This window comes from Lissotriton vulgaris, chromosome 9 (assembly GCF_964263255.1).
Source record: "Lissotriton vulgaris chromosome 9, aLisVul1.2, whole genome shotgun sequence".
Lineage (NCBI taxonomy): Eukaryota > Metazoa > Chordata > Amphibia > Caudata > Salamandridae > Lissotriton > Lissotriton vulgaris.
This window is the reverse complement of record NC_141697.1, coordinates 503832472-503848701: the sequence shown is the minus strand read 5'-3', so window position 1 is coordinate 503848701 and position 16230 is coordinate 503832472. Positions and strand designations below refer to the sequence as shown.

General features: G+C 46.0%; 1 protein-coding gene across 1 annotated transcript in view; it reads left to right on the top strand.

Annotated features, from left to right (window-relative positions):
- LRRC9 (leucine rich repeat containing 9) overlaps positions 1 to 16230 on the top strand; it is a 719638-nt gene that overhangs the window by 607879 nt on the left and 95529 nt on the right. The window contains exons 27-28 of the mRNA XM_086937964.1: positions 1327 to 1463; positions 11682 to 11899. Coding sequence (XP_086794090.1) covers positions 1327 to 1463; positions 11682 to 11899 — 355 coding nt within the window. The remainder of the gene's footprint in view (positions 1 to 1326; positions 1464 to 11681; positions 11900 to 16230) is intronic.

The window sequence follows — 16230 nt, the reverse complement described above, 5'->3', positions numbered from 1 at the left end:
AGGAATCCGTGAGTGGCTGTGTAGAAACTGGTATTGGTGTGTCGCTGGTGTTGAGAGTGCTCTATACAGGAGCTGCTATATGTATATTATTTTTTTGGGGTGTGAATTCAAAAGGTCTTGGCTTACACCATACCCCAAAACAGCACATCATTTGTCATATGACAGCAGTTTCAGTCAGATGCAAAATATACTGGACTCTGTCTGGTAGAGGGTGGATATATTATGTTACTAATATAGTTTGTTTTTTCAGCTCTTTTTGTACTTACCAGCTGGCCCTTTCCCGTCAATTGGCACACTGTAATAGATACAGTCCCAGTCCCAAAAATTATGTTTACAGATCTATTGTTTTTTGTTAAACTAACCTAAGATACATCACTAAAGAAAGAGCATTAAGCAAATAGGTTCTTGTTTACACCGCCATGAGCAGGCAATACCAACACTCAGAAATCATCATTTGTACCGAAATGAGATTGGAAGCTGAAGGAACCATTCTTATACATATATTTGCTTTTGGCTTATTTTGTCTTGGTCAGTAATTAATAAATCGCCTCTTGTTCTAAATCTAATATGATGACAGGTGCACATATAGCCCACAAGCTTCTTGGATATTTTAAAAATTGTTTAATTTGACTGCATCATTATTCCATTTGTGCTCATTTCCTTACTACTGTTACAGGAAACTAGTTCCCTGAATTTAGCGATCGTTTCCAATGCTGAACCTCTATCGTGTTTTTCTTGTTGTTAAGTGGACCTGGAAATTGTCCCTCATCAAGATGCATTGCTACCCTCTATCAACCCTTTGTGACATTTTGTCAGACAACTACCAATGAAAAAATGTATACATAATTTATAATTCATAAACTTCTGTAAAATGCTCGAATCATTTGGGAGGCGGTCTGTTTTTCGAAAGTACAGAAATGCTTCCCCAGTCCTCTGTGCCATTCCTTTCTACATTTTGTATATGTTAATGCTCTCCAGCATTAAACTTTGATAGGAATACGGCTGTCGGAAATATTGCACTTGGCAGTTTTCTTCTCTCCTGCCAAGATGAGCCAATTATGGGAACACAGGAAAAGATGGTTATTAATATTTTATGTGCCAAGGAGACATTTCCAGCTGTTGCACTCCGATGTGAAGTCAAATATGTTTTTCCAGGACTATATCGCATTTCTGTGAGTAACATGAACCGTGGGTAAATGTCTTTGTATCCAGGATGGTGTCTTTGTGAATTAAGCTGTTAAGGCAGAAGATCCTGTGCTGAATTTTAGTGAAAATTGTACAAATGTTACCTGCTTACACTAACCAGCTTTCCCTCAATCTTTGCAGAGATGCAGGTTATTCTGAAACCCTGTCCCCAATAATGGAAAGCTTGGAAGTGCTTCACTTGAACTGCAATGGAATAAGTAACTTGCCTCAGCTTCAACTAGGTCGACTCCAGAATTTAAAATCTCTATTTTTGCAAGGTAAATATTGTAGTGTATTTTATCATTCGTATGGGACACCTTCATGCCTTGGTACTCACAGAGACTGCTTGAGGCCAAGGTTTTTCATGCACAGCTCTTATTTCTCGCTGCCTTTCCACGCGAACATCACCCACGCTGCTCTGTTGTGATACAGTTCCTGGCGTGGCTTCACATTCTCCTGGATGCACGTGCCCGACGAGCCTTGCAGTGCATACAAATTTTGTATATCAAAGCACTTCAGGTCGTCGATGCTGTCCGCAGTGGCACCCACTACACCCACCTGCCTCCATATCTCGAGTGTTTGCCGGCAGGGCCGGAGTGGGAACCCAAAGCAGCCCTATCAATTTTGTAGGCCCAGCCCCCCAATTCCACTCTTCCACCCACCCCTGTCGGAAGGGACGCGGGTAAGGATGCAAGTGTAAGCACTGCTGCTTTTGTTACTGGGGGCCTACATTGCAGTAACACTGCAAAACCGGCCCCCAACAACAACAAAAACTACCCTCACCCTTCCAGCCTCCCGGGAAAACGCCTGATGCCCGCTATGGCCATTCAGGCCCTGTGTGCATGTCAAACATCATTGGGCTTACAGGATCTGCCCCATGTTTTATGCAGAGCTTGTCTATGCTTATCTGTTTGAGTTCAGGGGCTGCACTCTGATGTGTATGGGAAACGTGTTGAATTTTGATCCGAATCACATAGGCGAAACCTAATGTTTTTACCAATGCTTGTTTACAACGGTCAGTTAGCACCACCTTGCTTGTGTAGCAGGATTTTACACAGCAATACATCGAATAGGTTCCCCCTTCAACATACCCTGGCATCCACCAGAGGTCCCCGCAGGGAGGAGCCTCTGTAGGGGATAACCGACCACTCAGTGTGACTGATGTGCTGAAAACAAAACAAGCACCAAGTAACTCAATAGGTTGGGCGTTAATTTTCTAACACCTTCAAAACACAGGGACACCAAAATGCTGTGTACACGTACAAATGCAGTTTAACAGATCAATGCCAGACCTACATGCTTAGCCAATACTGGGGGGAGAGGGGGGGGGGGGGGGCCGGGTGTTGAGTTGAGGAAGCGCAATACTCCTCTGGGTTGAGCCCAGTGCTTGAAATGGAAAAAAGTGCAGGTATTCCTTGTCCGAGTGTACCTGTTTGCTGCTGAGAAGTGCCAGTACTCTCAAATTGGAGTAGTGCTGAGAAGCGCCGGTACTCTCACTTACAAATTAAAGAAGTACAGTTACTAAGTACCTGATGGTACCTGCCTGTTGGAACTTGGGTCACCAGTCCCCTAGGGTAGCATGGCACGAGCGGGTAGGCATCAGAAAGCATATGTGTTAAGCAACCATGCAGCACACGCAACCACTGAGTCAGAAACCTAGGCACGCAATTAGTGACACCACTCCAGTGAGCTTATGTAAAAACTCAAGTTAACTTTATTAAGATAGAGCAGGATCAGGGTATTAGGAATTCGTTAGAGTAGTTAGCTTAACAGCCTACTTTCCAAATGCATATGTTTCAAACCTCACATTAAATACTGGGTGCATAAATATTAAATATGCCATAAATATTAAAATATTAGATTATTAAATATTTGAAGAACGCAGGCCTGACCTCAGCCTTGCTCTGGGCCAGCACCTGAAAGTAGTACATTAAGGAATTATAACAGGAAGCATGTAAATACATAACAGTAGGCTTTCTAGTAAATTTAGCACTACGTGGAAGAAAACATTTCATTTATCCCAAATTACCCATTTCATCATAAAATTAGCTTCATAGCTCTCTTTCCAGACACCTGTGTGTCAACACTTGGCATTAAACTTCAGTTGCATAAATATTAGGTATTCCATAAATATTAAATATTGGATAAATCCATATTTAGTAAAACTCAGGCCTGACCTATGCCTTGCTCCTGGTCAGCACCTGCATCAGAAACATTAAACGACATTCAGATAACATTGCATTCCATTCAGGATAAGTTTGGCAACAAGGGCATAAATATCTCCTTAATGGTAGAACATTTCATTTGTGTAGAATATCCTTTTCCTGGGCATAGAACGCTTTAGCCCAGCAACAGTACCCTTTTAGGACCTGCCTAAAGCAGGTTTGACCAGCAAATTCCCCTTTTCATTCCTCTGCACTAAGTGGGAGTCTATACATTTCATTTAAGGCTAAAACCTTCAGTTAGCAGAAGTGAAACATTCCATTATTCCGCATTAAACTTCCCCTGTAGTAGCTGAAAGTACCTCGGGAACTCTGCACTAGGCAGGAACATCTAACACCTTCCTCTGCAGGAGTAAACCACTTTAGGGAAAATCAGGCAACCTCTTATTAGGTAATTATCAACAGGTCATTACTCAATGCTCAACATGCCATAAGGCTCTAATTGACAAAGCGTCAAGCAAAGGTGGAACATTCCCTTGCCAGTGAGTAAACATCTCATTTAGTCGGAGTACAACCTTTCATTGGGCAACTACACATCTCCTAATGCATGAATGAGCAGTGTATCACTCCTATGAATCAGGAAAATCTCATGAGGGCAAATGAAAAACATTTATCATCAATGCAGCACATTTAGATAATTATTACACTGCAGGAGTAAAACGTTTTCTTAGCAGAGGTCCCTCGATGGCCTTCAGGGGCCCAGCTACCAATTTTCCCCAGGGAGGGGCGAACTCGGGTCTCATGCGACCTTCCGCCCTCCTCCCCGGGGGTTTACCTGCCTTCTTCGGCCCTTCCCGGGCCCTTGCGTTGGTCACAGGCAAAAGGGGAGGGCTCCGCTTGGTTCCGGCCCTCGCTCTGCCTCCGGGGGCCCGGGGTTCATTCAGGGACAACCTCGGGGGAGACCCAACATTTCGGAGGGGGCTCTTGCTCGTTACGAGCTCTCCCACAGTCTCCGGCTGCAATGACGGGGGCGTGGCCGGTGACACGGCGGCGTTCCCCCGTCACGTGACACGGGATCTCCTCGGCCTCAGGGCCTAACGCGGCCCTCACGGTCTCCGGCGGCCCTCTCCTCACATCGGGGGCTGCCGCAACGAGGCAATTAACAGCAGGAAGGCCCTCCAGTCGAACCGGGCCCGCAGCGGTGATTGCCCAGTCAGCGCCTCAGCAGGGGCTACAGGTAGGCGCTTGGAGGGGACTTCGTAGCGCTTTAAGGGCAGCGCTTTACAGGCACTTTACAGCGCTCTGAGGGAGCAGGTTGCAGCACTCCTCCAGCGCTTCAGCAGGGGGTCATCAAAGGAGCGATCAACAACGCTTGGGCAGATTGCTTCACAGCGCTTTACAGGCACTCCACATCGCTCCGATGGGCCACAGCAAGCGATTACCACAGCGCTCATCAATTACTTCGTAGCGCTCAGTTGGAGGCCCAGCAGGGGTGGTACAGCGCATTCCTCCTCACAGCGCTTTACAAAGTCAATTACAGCCGGCAAGCACTTCCCAGGGGACACAGCAATTCTTCACCAGTCAAGCGCTTGGAAGGGCAATGTAGCGCTTAAGCAGTTCTAGGATAGCGCTTCCTCAGTTACTTCACGACGCTCCCCACAGGCAGACATCCTAAGCTTAAGCGCTTTACAGACAGCAGGGGGCTGCAGTTCAGGCAAATATAGCGCTTCAGGATTCTAGCGCTTCACAAGACAGCGCTTCGCCTAGGGCAACCCCATAGGGCAGTCCAGCACTTGGGGCACTTCACAGCGCTTTACAGGGGGGCAACTTCCACAGCCCTGCAGGCAATTCACAGCGCTCCCACAGGACACAGCAGCGGTAGATTAGCGCAGGGACCCCAGGTGGCGTCAGGGGCACAGGGAGCAACACAGCGCCAATACCTGGGTGGTTCCTCAAAGGTCCTGTGGTGATTCAGTCTCTCCTTGGCACTTTATGCTCCTTGCGCCTTTGTAAGTTTCTTGGTTACTGGTTCCTTGATTTCTTCTTGGCGCAGCTGTTTCTTGCGCCCTTGGTTTAGTTGCTTGGTTTCTTGTTCCTTGAAGGGGGTTAAGTTGGTGGCTGGTGTTAGATCTCCTCAGCCAATCCCCTCAAGTGGTCCCTGGGGGTTCCCTGCCGCGGGGCTAGGTCAGTGGGGGGGGAACAGGATACCTCAACACTTGCAAAGCAGCACACTAGGCCCTGTCATTCCAGCATCATAAGACCCTGCCCTGACCCCCACTGCCTATCCTCCTGCGTAGGTACTTCCCCAGGTCTTCCCCTCAGCTTCTCTCCTCAGGAAAGTTCCCTCCCTTTCCTTTTATAGTGCCAGTTGACAGTTGATAGTGTCAGTTGGTGTCAGTTGGTGTCACCTCACCTCTTCCAGAAGGTTCCAGAGGCTTCCGGAGGTTCCACCATTCTACCTGTGGACAGGCTGGCAGGCTAAGATGGATACATTGCCTGAGGGTTCCAGCCTGCCCCTGGCTACTAGAATGCGCCCACTAAATCACGCTGCTGCAGCAGTGGTCTGTGGCGGCCATGTTAGGGGTAGGAAGTACCTGTACTTTAACACTAGTTTTACACTACACAGGCCCTTCTCCACTACACAAGACCTACACACTGTTGTTTCAATAGGGGCATTCTAAATTAACAGGGGATAAAAAGCGAAAAATTTCTGGGGAAAAGGCCAAGTCTCACACTGCCTATTTAAAGCACTGGTGGAACCAAAGGCAACCCTAGATATATTTTAGGAAGCTGTTTTGTGAAGTCAGCTCTAATGATCCATGACCTTAAAAATATGGCACTGTGTGCAAATGGGGGTTTTGTGATGTTTTCCCCTGCCAGCTCACTTTTTATTAAAAAAAATATTTTTATTGACATAGAGAGCAATTTATATTTACGGTATACTATATATTTTTGAAATACTGAGTGGGTTTTATACAGCATAACTGCCACGTTTTCAGTCCGCCTAAGTGTGACATTTATATGTTTTCAATAACCTTATTTGTGACATTTTAATGCCTTTTGTATGATACTTTGAATGACACTTTAACAGGAGTAGAACAAAGCAACTAAGTCCATGTAATAAAATAACTATTATGGCTTACACACTTCGCTCACAATTCAAAGAGATCGCGAATAAAAAGCAAGTGCTAGAAAAGGTTATGAGTAACGCAATACAAGGATGTGATTGGCAATTATATCAATGGTTTATCACTTCTTCTTCATTTCTATCTATCCCTCCCTCTCCGTCTTCTCTCTCCTCTTTCACTCCTACTTTCAAGCACGGCAAATGGTTCTGTGTAGTTTGTTTTGGAAACAGAAATCTACTATCATTGAGAGAATATTTATTTGGTACGTTAGTATCTCGAAGTAAACCAAAGCTACAATTGTCAGAATGCATTATGTTCTTAAATGACTGGGGCGACTGGGCTATGCATTCGATAATTACATCATCTGGGAACTCATCACCCCCAAATGACACTCAAATGACAAGAATACAGCACATATCCCTTAAACAGAGGTCAGATATTTCTTAAGTTTAGAAAGAATTTTATTTCAGGGAAGAAGGGACAAGGTGCCAAAACAAAGTACAATAAAAAGTAGAAAGTACACGGTAATCATTGAGCAATGGGCATAATACAGGTAGAAACATATTGAAAGCTAATCACAAGTATCAGGGCTGACGAAAATGAAAACCACAGTTGTAGAGATAAGTCGTATAAAAGGAAATACATACAATTGATGATGGAAAAGATACGGAATGCGGGGGCAATCAAGGAGGCTTGAGAACTTCCTGCTGCAAAGGCTGTGGAGGAAACGAGCGTTTAGCACATACATCAAGGTAAAGTGTAACAGGAAGCCATAAATCTGTACGTTTTGCGGCCATGTGGGCAGGAAAAACAAAAGCAGTATCCAATCTGTGAATATTACATACATTATACCACCATGCTTTAAAAGAAACGTTAGAAAAATTCTTCCAGTTGACAGTGACTTGCTGAAATGCAACAGCTAATAACAAATCAATAATCCGGGTGTTAAGATCCACATCATCCCAGCAAGGAGAGAGGCTTCCTAAAAAAACATTAATATAAGAGAAAGGAGTGCGAGTCTAAATATTACATTAATTTGGTCCCAAACCTGCAACCAGAAATCATGAACAGATTTACATGAGAACAACATATGAAACAAAGTCGCTTGCGGTAAAGAACAAGACCAACAAATGTGTGGAGTGGCAGAAAAGCGTTTATGGAGATCGAATGGCGTGAAAAGAAGCCTATTGTAAATGAAGAACAAAGTCTGCGTCAATGTTGCTGCTCTAGAGGACTTGCGAATCTTATTCCAAATCTTATCCCAAAAAGGGATGGGCCAAGATAGACCAAAGTCTTGTTCCCAGCTTTCCTCCACCTTAGATTTGGGCCTAATAGGAGCTGTGGTATGTAGGTATTTATAAATGAAGGAGGCTTTGGGAGAGGTGCGCAAGAAAGAGTGAAGTAATGAGACATGGGTAGGAGAAGAAATAGGGGAGGGCGCATGCACGAGGCGGGTGTAGGTCATCATTGCAGCTTCTTTAAGAAGAAGGTATTTGTGGATAAAAGAAGCAGGCAGACCATAGGTGGTGCAGAGAGTAGTAAAGGGTATGAAAGATGAATGTGAGAACAGTTGGGAAACCCAGATTAGCCCTCTATGCCGCCAGGACTTCCAGTAAAAGGGTTTACTGCGTATCAAAAGGGAAGTGTTGTGCCAAATAGTGGAAGCAAGAAACTCATCAACAGTCACAGGAGGATCAGGAGAGGAAGAGTGAAGCAATTTAACAGTGAATTTGTGAATAGGAGTGGGAATAGAGGAAGGCTTGTGTAAGAAAGAAAGATACTCAGCAAGAGAAAAAGGGGAAAGGAAAAGACGCTCAAGTTTAGCCCATAAAGGGCAGGGGGAAGTCGGGTCCTGCAGCCAGAGGGAGGTCAGATATTTCTAAAAAGTAACATATACACAAGCATGAACATGTGATGCCTGTTTTGTTGCTAGATCCACGAAGCAGGAATTAAAACTTGACCCGTCTGTGCGAGAAGTAGCACAGAATCAATGGCAGCTGGCACAGATTGGGGGTATGAGAGGGGCTAAAGAAGAAAAATAACGTACCTCCTTGTTGCGTCTCGCCGCTCCCGCCACCGTCGTCTCAGGAACAGGAAGACAGAGCACCTAAGAATCAGACTCCCCTGAGCCAATCACAGTGCTGCAATACAGCATTGTGATTGGTCTAAGTGCGGTGGTTCGGCACTCAGATGTGGTCTGGGGCCTGGGCATGTTCTTTACACCGGCTGTAAAGCAGCTTGCATGGAGAACATGCAAAGTGCCCATGGTTGTTTGACCGGCCCTAGACGGCTGGCCAAAATTAATGCACACGTAGGGAGTGCAAACCACTCCTCACCTCCCCTGCTTTGTCAGCAGCCCCCCCCCCCCTGCAAAACTGCAGCAACAAGGGGAAAAAATTATAATTTTGAGTTATAATTGTTTTGTTCCTTTATTTATACTGCTTAAAAGCAGTAAGGCGATGCTCCTCCGCCTTAGTGGGGGAGCCGCCCCTGCACAGAATCCCTTTTCTTTGATGTAGTATTATAGCACAGCTCCAAAATGATTCATGCGAATTGCAGATTTGAGTGGCACACATGCAACCCCAGAAACCATTGAAATGCGTTTAGGGCTTAATTACAAGTAAGTAAATTAGATTCTATGTTCAATGCAAAATGATCTATGCTTGTCAAAATACTGCTTATTAAATTTACGCCTAGAAGTACACATTTGCTGACAAAATTATCTCCATAACGACCATGCGGCTTCCTCTAAAACGTGTTGCCCCAAATATACACTGCCCAAAAATATTCAAAACTGTCCCTTAAAAATGACTCCGACTGTACCACTAATGTACTTTAGGCTACACCTCAAAAATGGAGAAAACGACACTCAAAGAGCACCGAGCTGAACCCCCAAATGCGCATGACAATGTCCTGAAATATAGTTAAAGGCTAAATTCCAATCCACAAGTTGCCTGATAATAATCACACCTTTTTGCAGTTTTTCCCGAATACTGAGAATGGTAAGAATACAATATGGCGGGTTAAACCAGCTAAAATGTATTGGAGTAAACACCCAGAAAAAAGTCAAAACATGGCACCTAATTGCTAAGCGTCGGCTGGTTATGAGGTGGGGCAGGGACCTGCTCTGTTCCATGCATGAGTGGATGTAAGATCTCATTTATTGTAAGAATGCAGCAGACACTTACACTTCATTGCTATCAGTAAAATCTAGGCCCAAAGATATTTGGTTCCACCTGCATCAGTTTCTGTTGTTGATATCGAGATATGTTGACACTAATTCAGACTTTAATGCTGATTAATATACTAAGGTTAGGACGCATTGTCGCCTTCTTTGTTTGTTTGAATGGTTATGCTGCGATTGGAAGTTCACCTAATGCTACTGTACTATTTTAGATGTGGTGGTATTTTGCATATGTTGCGTGGACAAGCTACTGTATACATATTAGTACTGTTGATAATGCTGATGTACAATATATGATGTAACTCGCAGCAGGTGCTAATTCTTTCTTACATTATTTTTTAGAAATATGAATATAAAAAAATCACAAATTAATTGACACCCGGGCAGCACAAACATCCACTTGACTAGTGAAGCAACAACTATATATCTGCAATGTTTTCAAAGGACATATTAAACATTTTGACCATTCAAAGAGGGACTTTTTTATTATTGGAAAATGAAACACTTCTTTATGTGCATATAATGCGTAAGGTTATGCAGAGTATATAGAAGGTGTCAGCTACAAGAGCTCTAATGTTCTTTGACAACATCATCACTTCTGATCTTGGTTGTAGATGCCTGAACTCTTCTTTGTGGGTATAATCATGAACAGTTCCATATATGACTTTTACTGTAAGATATAGGAATGATTACCAGGAGTGTAAATTGAGAAAATAGATAATATTCTTTAATGTTTATCACAAATAGTATTATTTTGCCACTGAAGACTTTTCAACCAGCTAATTAAAAAAAGGGAAACACTGAGTTTCATATGACAGAGCCTGTGGGAACACAACAGACACAGTGTCTTTTCCCCTGAAAATTCTAGTTTCTGAAAGCATACAAGATCCCTGGGCCAAAAGCTTCGAATTCCCCTGAGAATCAGTGCAGTTTTCCTAATTCCCCCGGTAATTGCTGCTTTCTGGGGGGATTCTCAGGGTCCCACTATTCATCCCACTGACGTTTGCCTGGTAAAGTCATCTCTTCAAGAGAAATGCTGGACTAACATTCGAGGACCTCTTAATTAGGCCTTCAATCTGAATCATTTGGTTTCCCAAAAAGCAGTATTGGGCCAAGAAATTGAATCCTGGCATTTATAAAGTCAAGTCAATAAAAACTTTATTCGGTCAAGTTCTGGCCATAAAAGTACATTTTACATAAAAACACGTACATTTTAGATGAAAATACACAAGATTAAAATAATTTCATGATAAAAGACATGTTCTAACAACCCGGGTCAGAATTATTAGTCCCCCATATTGTTTCTTTTACAAATTGCCCCTGATAAGAACCATGCAACCCCATAACAAACAAGTGTGGAGGAAAGCATTTGTAAGTAAATCAATGCTGGCCGAACTTGTGCAAATTTGCAATCTCTTAAAAGTGGTAGGATATATTTAACTCGTAGCTCTGTAAAAAAACCACAAAAAACATAAAGTGCAATAGGTCTTTTTCTGAAAAGGTGTCTCATGCACATGGTTGCAAGGAACCTAACTTAGAAAAACCTTTAGGTACAGTTAGGAGCCAATGAATACAATTAAACCTAAATCTAGATAAATAAAACGATGATGCAGATTATTAACAAAAGACCAGAATGGTTGAAATAAAATACCAGGACTTAAAATCATAAAATGTCTACAGGTAGGTTTCTGAAGTTCATTACCATCTCTATCCAACTGTCTCCTCTGTAAAAATTGAGTTTACATTTTTTTCACAGTTTCTACATGCAGCTTTCTGGGTTGATTAAAAAGCTCTGGTTGCCCAAGAGCTGAAAGCTGTTGTGAAATATAATTTAACCTAGACATTTCTACAGCTTTAGCCAAACTCATGCAGCCAGCTAAAATATTCTGATTTAAATTTGGCTTTTCTCTTGATCAAATTTTCAGCCACCATATCAGGGGTGCTGCCCTGGCATTTATCATAAGCAGAGTTGCCTACAGTGAGTAACATTTTTTCATAGTGATATTTATTTATTTCTATCAGGTAATGAAATTAGCCAACTTGAAGGATTAGAAGGCCTACAGTTTCTGCAAAAGCTTGTGCTGGATCACAACCGTATTAAAATGGTCACAGAAACCTCTCTGGCTAAGCAGAGGTGCCTTTTGGAGCTTCATTTGGAAGAAAACAGACTGCGTGAACTGAGCAATTTGCAGCATTTGCTTCAGCTGAAGAAGCTATTTCTTGGATTTAACAAAATTCAGGTACTATTTTTTTGTGATAAATACCATTAAGATGTTTTACATTTAGACACAGTAGTTTAATGAATGCTTGGACATGTTAGCACAGAGTGAGACTGTTACACACTTCAATGTTCTCCATATGTCCATATGGCCGGGATGCGCGCCAACCCCTCCCAACACCAATTCCCCAAGGGGAGGAGACAGACACAGGTTTGAGCTTTTGGAAGGCGGGGGGGAGTTACCCCCCCCCCCCCCCCGGCCGTATTTATTAAAATATGAAACAAAATTTAAAACATTAAATTAAAACGTTTCATCAATTATGTACAATTTTACTTTCATTACATTTTTGATGAAGACCTGTTCTTTGGCTAACCTTAACAGATCTCTAATACAAAGGTTTCCTAGCCGAGTCTAGCATCCTGAAAATGCATACATTCTAAATTAAAATTGTACATCCTAGCATTAAGGGCCGACGGCAAGGTCTTAACCGGTGTCAGATCCCTACTACCAAACTCCCGCCCTCACGGTGTGAGTGGCACATGCGCAGAGGACTTTACCCTCGTTGCCAACTGTAACTTCCCTTGTCGTGGGGGCCCCCTTTCACTCGACGCCATCTTAAAGGTCGTCCGAGTCCCCGTGTGAGGTATCTGTAAGAAGGACAGCGTGGACTCCCCCCCCTTCCCCACACTCTCTTCCGCCAGAGCGGATATCCGGCCCCCGGGAAATTCGTAGGAGGGGCATCTAGCCGTCTCCCCCCTGGGAGGGGCCTATGGCCGTTTCCCCCTAGGTGACCCATCCGTAGTGGGTGCCGCCTACCCGTGGGAGGGGCCAATGGCCGCCTCCCCCCAGGCGCTCCCATCCATTCTGGGTGGCGCCCCCCCTTAGGGACCTTGAAATTACTGCTCACCGATCATGACCTTACCGCCACAAGCAGGATAGTTGACCGACTATCCGGCCGCCCACACCTCCTAAAGGTCATGCTTCCTCAAACCCCTTAGCCATGCTATGAAGTCTCCTATGAGTAAAGCATTCCCCGCCCTGGACAGGTGAACCCCATCATTCAGATAAAAGTGATCACCCCGAATACACCCATGAGGAATGCTATGCAACTGCGCGGAGCGGAACAATTTCCCAATCTTATTGTTGACCCTCTTTAGCGAGTGGTTCAACGCTGACACAGAGAGACCCCCCCGCCAAACCTTCCTGGGGATCATGTGGGACCAGGCGATTGTGCACCCCGGGAGCCTCTTAGCCAACCAGCTAACTGCCGACAGAATCTGTTCTAATAACACTCGTCTTCCCAGTTTCACTAAGTCATTGCCCCCCAGGTGTACTATGACTATAGATGGCGGTGACCTTTGCCGCCCTAAAAGACCCTCCACAAATGATTGAAATTGGTCAAAACAGAGGCCACCCTTCCCATGGAAGGTCACTCTGTACCCGTATTCCCCAGATGCGTGAATCGCGTCACCTGCCATGAATACGTCCCCGGCGCGCCTCACTTATGAGTGGCCCACGACCCATACCACTTGCTCTCCAGTCGGTGATCCTCGACCGCTGGTCCCCTGGTGCTGGGCTGACTCCAGATTCCGCCCCGCGTCACAGGCTTGCGAAACTGTAATTCAAAGAAAAGACAAGAAGCGTGAGTGCATTTCAACAGTCTTTCACAACATGTGCAATCGCACATACCTTTTGAAGCAGTTCGAGGACCAACGGCCTAGCTGTTTCACTTCTTCCGCACCCTGACCCCGGGCCGTAGCCTCAGTAGCAGCCCCTATCCGAAATGAGTGGGTCCCAAAATCGCACGGGTCCAGGCCCGCTGCAGCGATTGTAAGAGCTAGCACCCTCTGAAACTGAAATCTCGTCAGAGGGGAGCCATCCTTGTGCCTAAGCAGGCTCCCTCCCCATGTAGCCGACCTCTGTGCCAAATATTCCTCTAAACACTTTATCGGGCAAGTGGGGGACCCTCGAGCACGCTGCACCACAACACTATCCCCCATAGCTCCCTGGTCTGTCTTGGACCTGGCTATCGAGATTAGCATCGAATCACCCCTTATTTGTACGTGATCCCTGCATAAGCCTCCCTCCGTATCTCTCTTGTTCCTCGCCACGAGTTCGCTTACCCGCATAGCCCCATGGAATGCCAAGGTGAAAGCTGCTTGGAACAGAGCTGCTTCGGAAGGGGAGGAGCACGTCTCATCCAGCTTCGCTAAGAGCAGAGACAATCTCTCTAGACCAATCGGGCGCCTCGCATCTTGTCTGCGACCCTCCAGGCGTTGCCAGACGCGGAGCGCTTTCCTGACTAAAAAGGGACCCGTCGGGTCCCTTATGCCGTGGAGTTGTGCCATGAATGAGATGGCCGCCCTATGTCTGTTGGCCGTTGCCGCTGATCGGCCTTGTCCAGGCAGCGCTACCAAGAACCCCAGGAAGGATTCCTCCTGTCCCCAGCTCTGTCTCCCTGTCGGGCCTAAAAAAGTGCAGTAGGAACGATCATTCGTAAGCCTTCCTTGTCCTGGGAGCTAAGCTGGCTGCCACGAGGTCTTGTAATCCGGGGCACCGATTAGCCATAGCGCTTCGGGGAACGGTGCCGCCACTAGGTCCGCTGTGGGTAGATAGCCCCTGAAAGCCTGCATGTGTGAACGAGAGAGTGCATCAACTGCATTATTCAGTACACCCAGCACATGTTTTGCCCTGAACTGTACATTCAATCTCATGCAACGTAAAACAATTTCTTTTAACAGTCTCAAGATCCACTTGCAGCGAGCTGCCTGCTGATTAATGCACTCAACCACAGTCATATTGTCGGACCAAAACACTACTGAGCGGTCCCTAAACTCGTCGGGCCATGCCAACAGAGCAACCCAAATGGGAAACAGCTCCAAGAACCCAATGTTACCTGTCAGGCCGCTGGAGTGCCACCACGTTGGCCATACTTGTGCTGACCATCGGTTACCAAAGATGGCGCCAAATCCCACGCTCCCAGCTGAATCGGTCCACAAACCCAGTTCGTCCGACGATGCTGGTGGTTTGTTCCACACTACTCGACCCTTGAAGTCCGCCAGAAATGCCAACCAAATGCGCATATCCTGGCGAACCTCTGCCGACAGTCTCGTACGGTGGTGTCCCTCCTTGAGGCCGAGCATAGCTTGTGCAATAGAGCGTGAGAAGGGGCGGGCCATCGGTATCACTCTCAAGGCAAAGTTAAGCGGACCCACTGTTTGCTGTAACTGGTGCAGGGTCACTTTCTCCTTGCCCAGGCATTGCGTTAAGGAAGCCCTGAACTTGGCCACCTTTTCCATTGGCAAACGGAAACATCCTTCCACTGAATCGAGCTCAATTCCCAGAAACTCCAGTGAAGTAGATGGCCCCACCGTCTTACCTGGTGCCAATGGGACTCCAAACTCTCGCATGAGGATGCAGAAGTCCTGCAGCACCTGTGCACATGTCGCATTGCCGGCCGGTCCTAAGAACAGGAAGTCATCTAGATAGTGCATTACTTGTCTATGCCCCGTGGCCTCGATGAATGCCCACTCTAAAAAACAGCTGAACATCTCAAAATAAGCACAAGAAATGGAACAACCCATAGGCATGCATTTATCCATGTAATAACTCCCTTGGAACGTAAAACCTAGCAAGCGCTGGTCCCGCGGGTGTACCGGGAGCAACCTGAATGCCGATTCGATGTCCGATTTCGCCATCAGCGCTCTGGGGCCCAGGTGATTCAATAGGGCAACGGCATCGTCGAACGATGCGTACCGAACTGAACAGACATCCGGATCAATGGCCTCATTCACTGAGGAGCCCCTCGGGGCCGACAGGTTGTGAATGAGTCTAAACTCCCCTGGGTCTTTCTTTGGAACCACTCCTAGCGGTGAACACACGAAGTCCGCCACCGGCGGGCAGGAAAAAGGCCCCGCTACCTGCCCTAAGCTGACTTCTTTGGAAATTTTCTTCGCTGCCACAGCTGGGTTGTGTTGGACAGATAGCTGATTTTTACAAAAGGAGTCCCCCCGAAAATCCCCCGCCGGGATGTTGAAGCCATATAGGAATCCGTTCCTCAAAACCCCGGCGGATACATGATCAGGGTATTTGTTCAACCAGGGAGTCAAAGCCATGATGTCGACAGGTGAAGGCAATCGTTTCCCAAGCATCACCTCACTCTTGCTTGGACCCCCCCCTTGCCTCCCGAACCACCGTTCTTTGATCTACAGCTACTCTCCGGGTGTGAGGAGTTCCCACCATACGTCACACGCATGCCTGAACCTACATATTCCCTGGGGCCTGTTACAGTTGCCTCTGTTGAAGCCCCAACAAACCCCACGCTTGCCCCCATTTCCGCTGGTCTTGGGCTG